The 7,500-nt window shown below is 46.6% G+C and overlaps 1 protein-coding gene across 1 annotated transcript in view; it reads left to right on the top strand.

Annotated features, from left to right (window-relative positions):
- The window catches only part of Tmem163 (transmembrane protein 163), a 173,996-nt gene that overhangs the window by 146,960 nt on the left and 19,536 nt on the right, over positions 1–7,500 (top strand). Inside the window, exon 5 of the mRNA XM_021198549.2 lies at positions 127–223. Coding sequence (XP_021054208.1) covers positions 127–223 — 97 coding nt within the window. The remainder of the gene's footprint in view (positions 1–126; positions 224–7,500) is intronic.

Here is a 7,500-nt window from a genome sequence, read left to right as displayed (position 1 = left end):
GAGTTTCAAGAGTTTTCTCAGACCTGTAAGTTTTGTTGACTTCCTAAGACTTGTAAGTTTCCTTTACTTTCTGAGGATAACGGGGATATGTTTTAATTTAGACTGTCTATTTTCTTTCTATTACAGAGCCTGTGTCATCTTGGGGGTGATCTTTCTTCTGTCATCTATATGCATAGTGGTCAAAGCCATCCATGACCTCTCAACTAGGCTGCTCCCTGAAGTGGTAAGGTCCTTCTTTCCTAACATTCTTTCCTAAGTTCCCACCTTGATTCTCACATGGGTCTGCTGCAGTGAGTGGGTAAAAAAGGATCTTGCGTTGAGGGAGACAGATCATGGAACATTTTTAGGGGGCAGAAGAGGTTACTCCAAGAATACTCGGCAAAGTAAAGTTCTGGGTCAGATGAGACCTCACATAGTTGAGCTGATACTGTCTTTTGTGTCCTGCCCTTACACTTTTTGATTAGTTTTAAAGCAATGTCATATTTTCATAAAAAAGAAATTATACTTATGCAGCTGCAATCCTGTCTGTTGTCTAAATTCATCTAATAATTGCTGTAATAAGGTATTATTTTTCCTTTGCAGTGTGTAAATCTATTTCCATTAAGATTCCTAGGATAACTGATGTCTAGATATATAAACTGGAAGACATACTTTCTGGCAGAAATGTTTCTCACTGTCTTATCCTCTGGTCATTACTTTAACTCTTTCTTCTTCTATATTCTCTGGATGTTTTTGTAACATTCTGTTGAACAGCCTTCATAGAAGGCAACCGATTTGGTTACTAGGTAATGAAGATGCTGACATTATAGTTTTTCACATTTGGGTTCATGACAATGTAAGCTGAACACATTGACTTGTAGGATGTGTTTGGATTTAAGCTTGAACACAGCAAATCATTTTTATACAAGTCAGGATAATTAGGGAGAGTATACATGAATATGTAACTTTCTATATAACTTTGGGGGTAGGACCTTGTGAGTCTTGTAGTTTTCAGGAGCATCCTGAGACTTGTAAACTTTGTTGACTTCCTACATCTTATAAGTTTCTTTTATTTCCTGAGTCTTAAAGAGCCTTGTTTCAGGAGGGAATGATTCAATTTGGAAATATTTACACCACTGTCAATGTTATATTTCTTATAGATTCTGTGTCATTTTGGGAGTAATTTTTGGTGTGTGTGTGTGTGTGTGTGTGTGTGTGTGTGTGTGTGCTCACGCACACACATGCATGTATATATGATCTGCCTAGCTGGTGTAGGTCTTATATCCATCTATTCTCTTCCCCATCAAACTGTATGTCACACACCCCATTCTGCTAGAATTGGAATCTGCTAACACAGGAGGTACCAAGTGTGATTATGTATGTTACATGTCAAGCAGGCAATACCCTACATTTTTTCAGAGGATATAAATGCACCTGAATTTGAAGAAATATTACTAAGTAGCAGTTTTTAGCACCATGCCAGCTGACACATTCATTTATAAAGATATTAAAGATTAATTTTCAGCAGGTGTAATGGCATGGGATGGATGACTGCATTCAGGCCTCTGTAGAAATGAGCCTTGTTTTTCTCTTGGTAGCAGAAGCGATTTTAGCTGGGGGTAGTCACTCATTTTCCCAAGGTGCAGATGCTCTTAGGCGAAGAGATCCAGAATTTTAATCCTGCCTCACCATATCAATATCTAACGATCTGCCCATGTCAGGTTTAAATGTTGGAGAGCCACACGGTTATACCCGAGATGGACCCTGTCCTTGGAGAATCCAACGCTACTGCAGTCTTTTTATCAGTTCTGGGGTGAGGCTGAAAATGTATACCACATTGTAGATATCCTGCCTATGGTGGGTTTCATTTGTAAGCTTTTAGCATCATGAAAAGTTAATGAGGAACATTTGGGCTGCAAGGTAAAGGCTGCTGTTCACCAGCACACAGGGCCAGTTAACACTACCAGAGCATAGAAAATTATTAATTGTTAATGTCTGTGGGTAGGGAAGGGGTGCATGCATGTGGGCATTCATGTGTGTGGAGGTCAGAGGGCAACCTCAGCTGTTATCCTCAGGAGTGCTGTCCTTGCCCTTTGAGATGAGGTCTCTCATTGTCTTAGAGCTCAGCAGTTTGGCTAGAAGGGCTGACCACTGAGCCCCCGGGCTCGACCTGTCTCTGTTTACCCAGTACTCAGAATACAAGTGTGTGCCGTCAGTTCCGCTTCTTATGTTGGTTCTGGGGCTCGAACTCAGGTCTTCATGCTTGCAACGAAAGCACTTTACCACCAACTTAGTTATCTCTCCATTCCACTTTCTCTCCTTTCTTAAGTTAGCATACAAAGTAACAGGGTTTGAGATACATTCTCAGTGTTGGTTGCTCTCCCAGTGCCCGCTCCCCTCCCTGTCTTCCCTGTGGCTCCCCTCCCTGTCTTCCCTGTGACCCGTTTGTACCTTTCACCCCTTGTGCTTTCCTGTCATACTCTCTCTTGCACTCTTCCTCAGAGCCTATTTGCCCTGGTTTCTCATGATCTGCTTTCTAATTTTCCGGCAGCCACACACACATGCACACAAACAATCCCACATAAATATACACATATAAAAAGTAGAAGCCAGGATCGGTGTATGAGAGAGAACAGGGCGTGTTTATCATAATGAGCTACGTTACTGTACTTATTTTTTTTCCAGTTCCATCCATCTTTCTGCAAATTTTGTTTTTAATGGCTAAGTAACATTCCATCATGTACATGGACCATGTTTTCATTGGCCATCCATCTGTTGATGGGCATCTAGGCTGGCTCCATTTCCTGGCTATTGTGAATAGAGTGGCAATGGACAGGGGCGAGCCAGTGCCCCTGTAGTAGGGGGAGCCAGTGCCCCTGTAGTAGGGGGAGCCAGTGCCCCTGTAATAGGGTGGAGAGCCATCTGGGGATAAGCCACAGAATTTTCAGTCAAGTGTGCTGGTACCAGGGAAGTTTCTAGAAGCCAGCCAGCCAGTCACATATCCTGCTGTGACTCAGGATGAGTGTTGATACAGAATGCTTCCCATAAATTAGGTTTGTCAAATCAAATGCCCAGAGAAATCAGGCCTGGACACAAAAGAAGAGAAGCCGGCCAGGTTTACAACACTGGAAGAACATGTGCCTGGCTAAAGGTGCCAGACTCCTTCAGAGCTGCTGTGCCAGAGAAAAGAGTAGAAACTTCTGCTGAACATAAAACTCACAGGGCTGGGCAGACTGCTCAGTGGGCAAAGAACTTGCTGGGTAAGCACAAGGACCTGAGCTCAGTCCTCAGGAACACTGGAAAGCCAGACACAGGAGTGGGCTGTGCCCGTAATCTCAACGTTGAGGACAGAAGACAGGAGCATCCTTGGGCTCTCTGGGTAGCTGAAGTGACGAGAGGAAGGCACCTCCACCACTGATGCCAACGTTTTGCTCATACACCTGTATGGGAGGAGTACCTGCACACATAAACATATGTATGAGAAGGGGGGCGGGGAACTAATGAAAAAGGAATTGAAAGCCTGAGCAGATGATTCCCCATAGATACATTGTCTGACTTAGGGTTTCATTGCTGTGAAGAGACCAAGACAACTCTTATGAAGGACAACATTTCACTGGAGCTGGCTTACAGTTTCAGAGGTTCAGTCCATTATCATCATGGCTGGAAGTGTGGCAGAGTCCAGGCAGAGCGGGTCCTGGAGAAGGAACTGAGAGTTCTATCTACATCCTGATCTAAAGGCAGTCAGGAAGAGATCGACTCTCCTGCACTGGGTGGAGCTTGAGAACTAGGAACCCTCAAAGCCAGCCTACACAGTGATAGACTTCCTCCCACAAGGCCACTCCTACTACTAGGAGCACCTCCCATGGGTCAAGCATAGTCAAACCACCACAGGCATGAAGCCTTCGCCACGACTTGTAGGGCCTGGACCAAACAAGGGACAGTACTCTTCAGGGCTTCAAGGTAATGGATGTCTTTCCCAATCACACCTTAACCTCTCACCTCAATTCCAAGCTGAATTCTCTCTCACAGCTCAGCCCTGCCCTGACAGAGGCACGGTCCGGGAGCTGGGTGTGGCTCCATGGGCAAGGCTTGACTATGAAAACCTGGGTCTGAGCCCCAGCACCATACAAACCGTGTCTAGAGGTGCATACCTGTTACATAGCCCCAGCCCTGAGAGGTAGAGGGAGGAGGACCCAGAAATGAGGGTCATGCGGAGTTCAAGCCCCGTCTGGGATACTGAGGTACACGAGACCATCTTAAACAAAACAGAAGTCAAAACCAGTTCCTTTCTTTTAATCCAGTGTGAAATTCTCAGAGTGAGGCTTAGTGCAAGAATGGGTCACTGTATGCGAGCATGAGCATGTGCGCATGTGTGTGCCCATGCTTGCCTGTGTATGTGAATGTGTGTGTGTACATGTATGTGTGTGTATGTGAATGTGTGTATGTGTATGTGTACATGTGCGCGTGTGCGTGTGTGTGTGTGTGTGTGTGTGTGTGTGTGTGTGTATGTAAGTGTGCGATGGTATATATGCCTGTGAGACTAGAGGAGGAGGTTATGCATCCTCTGCTACAGTTCAGTGAGAGACCTCTCCCTTGAGGCCAGGTCTCTCACTGAGCCAGGAACTTGCTATTTGCTTGCCTGGTGGCGAGCAAGCCCTAGGGATCTTCTTGTCTCTGCCTCCCCTCCCCCAGGTGCTCTGGTTACCAGTTATAACAGGCTTTCTATGTAGATCCTGCTATCTGACCTCTGGTCCTCATACCCACTGAGCCATCTCCCCAGCCTGCAGTGGCTCAGTTTCTGGATAGCCAGGAGTTGCCCAGCTGTGAAGTCAGCTGGCTCTCATCCTCCTGGGTGTCACCAGCCCCTTGGGGTTTGGCTGGAAGAGGAACTGAGCCAGCCTGGTTTCTGGGGTGAGTCCCGAAGTAGGCCTACGGGGGTGGCGCTTTGTGGTTGTGTAAGTAAAGGGCATAAGCCTGCCCCCCCACCCCTGCACCACACCTCTGGTAAGGCAGATTTTGGGAGAGCGCTCTCTGCAGCTCTGCCCTGTTCTAGTTCTAGAACATGGAGCCGACACTTGTTAGATGCTACCAGGATGATATTTATTTATTTACAATACAATAGCAGCTTCCAGTGTTGCGGATGTGGTTCAGGTGGTAGAGCACTTGCCCTGCCTTGCCTGGGTTCCACTCCCGGCACTGTTTAAACTCGAGTTGGTGGAACCTGTCTGTAGTCCCAGCACTTGGGAGACAGAGACAGGAGGTCAGAAGTTCAAGGTCATCCTCAGCTACAGAGTGAGTTTGAGGGTAGCTTGGACGACATGAGAGCTTGTCTCTAAAACAAAACAAAACAAAACAAAACAAGGATAAATAAAGAAAAAGAAAAAGAGAAACTTTAAAACAAAAATGAGTGTCTTCAAGAAATCTGTGCCAGTGATGACCTTACCCACTGCAATTAAGTTTTTCATTAATGAACAAAAGTTACATGCGTTCACGGTACACATTATGTTGTTTAATGCCAAGATGGGCTGTTTTATTATTTTGGTTTTTCTGTGGTCCTTCTCATTTTGACCGTGGGTTGTTTTTAAAGAGTCACATCCTGTTTGGGCCCCGCTGCACCTGCTCCGATGAGGAAGGGCAGGTGGTGTGCTGTTCCTGTTTGCAGGGACACAGGCTCTGAAGGACGGAGTCTAAGGCTGTCCCTTGGCTGATGGCTGAGTCCTTTTGAGTGCCGACCTCTTCTTCTCCTCTAGCTCTTGGTTCCACGGGCTCCATGGGCTCCACGGGCTCCACGGGCTCCACGGGCTCCATGGGCCTGTGACACTCAGCTGCCCGCTGGCCTTCAGGGCTGGGCCTCCCTTCTCACTTCCTCTACTCCCCCCCGCCCCCCCCCCCACAGCCTTCTCCTCCCAGCTCTCTCCACCCTCCCTCTTTTCTTTCTCCTCCTCCCCCCTTTCCTGCTCTCCACATATGAACCTTGGCACATGATAAACAAACAAACAAACAACCAGTTTTTAAAACCGTAAGCTCGTTCTTTCCCCTCTCACTTCCTGCCCGCCATCTGCTCTCCTTACCCACTTCCCTGGCTTAGTCTCCTGTATAATGGTTTATCTGGAAACACCCCTGCCTTTCCCTCCCCTCAGCCTGCCCCTGGTCAGGGGAATCTCTTGACTGTGGTTTTAGAGCAGTTTCTCAGCCTCCCTAAACACTGCGAGAGTTTAATACAGTTCCTCATGTGTGGTGACCGACCCCCACCCCATCCATAAAATTATTTTTGTTGCTACTTTATAACTGTGATTTTGCTTCTGTTATGAATCATAATGCAAATACCTTTGTTTTCCAACAGTATTAAGTGACCGCCGTGAAAGGGTCATTTGATTCCCCCAACAGGGTTTAAGACCCACAGGTCGAGACCCACTGGTTTCGAGGCAGGAAGCATTTGACAGAAGGAAATGAGAGAGAATGGTTTCAGTGGCCTTCTGAAACAAGGGTCCTGTGTGCAGAGTGTGTGCTTCTAAAGGTTCCACACAGTGTCAGTGAGCTCTCTGAGGCTCGTAGCACTGGGGTTAAAGATGTGAGAGAAGAGATTCTAACTGTAAACTCAAGTTCCCAGAGTGTCATGAAACTGTTACCAGTTGCAGCCTGGAATTTTGGGTCACCTGAATCTGTGTTCCTGGGCCAACGTTCTCCGTGTATGTGACTGCAGAACAAACTGTCTCTCCCTCCTTTTGAGGTGAGAACTGTTTTTGCATGGACATAGCCCTGCCTCTTTTTCACTAGGAGAGTCTAGGGGAGGTTGCTAAATCTTTTTGTTTGTTTGTTTTGTCTTTTGTTTGTTTTTGCAAAAGGTCAATGCTAATGGTACCTTGTTGATGAAAGGCATCAGGCTTTGTTTAGTATGGAAGCCCTTCGGATGTGCTTAGCTCGAAGCTACTGAGTGGCTGCTGCCCCTGACTGGAGGTGTCTAAGGAGGACTGTAGGCCTTTGATGTCTTCAGTGCGGGAGAGCAGACTGTATTGAACGGTCCAGGAAATGCCCTCAGAGATGCTTCTTCTCTTAGGCTGGATAATGTGTGGGCAGCAGAGCCTGTGCTTCAGCTCAGAGATGCTTTCCAACATGATATGCAGTCCAGCACAACTCCGAATTTAACTTGGGAACTGAACTGACTAATACTTAAAAACAAACAAACAAACAAACAAAAGCTGACTCAGTTGGTAGAGTGTTTGTCCTGTATGAGGATCTGAGTCCAACTCCTGGAACCCAAATTTAGAAAACCAGGTATGGTGACACGTGACATACACTTGTAATCTCAGGGCTGAGGAGGTAGAGACAGGTCACCTTAGGGGCTTGCTGGGCAGTCAGCTTAGATTTCCTGGATGGCTCCAGGCCAGTAAGAGCCTCTGCTTCAAAACCAGGTGGATTGTGGGACTGGAGAGATGGTGCTGTGATAAAGAAGGCATGCTTGGCAGTGAGCACTGGAGTTAGGGTTTCAGCGCCCGCATAACAAGACAGGTGTCTTTCCAA

The sequence above is a fragment of the Mus pahari genome, chromosome 5 (genome assembly GCF_900095145.1).
Source record: "Mus pahari chromosome 5, PAHARI_EIJ_v1.1, whole genome shotgun sequence".
NCBI classification, from domain to species: Eukaryota; Metazoa; Chordata; class Mammalia; order Rodentia; family Muridae; genus Mus; species Mus pahari.
The sequence above is the reverse complement of the archived record's forward strand: the minus strand, read 5'-3'. Positions and strand labels throughout refer to the sequence as shown.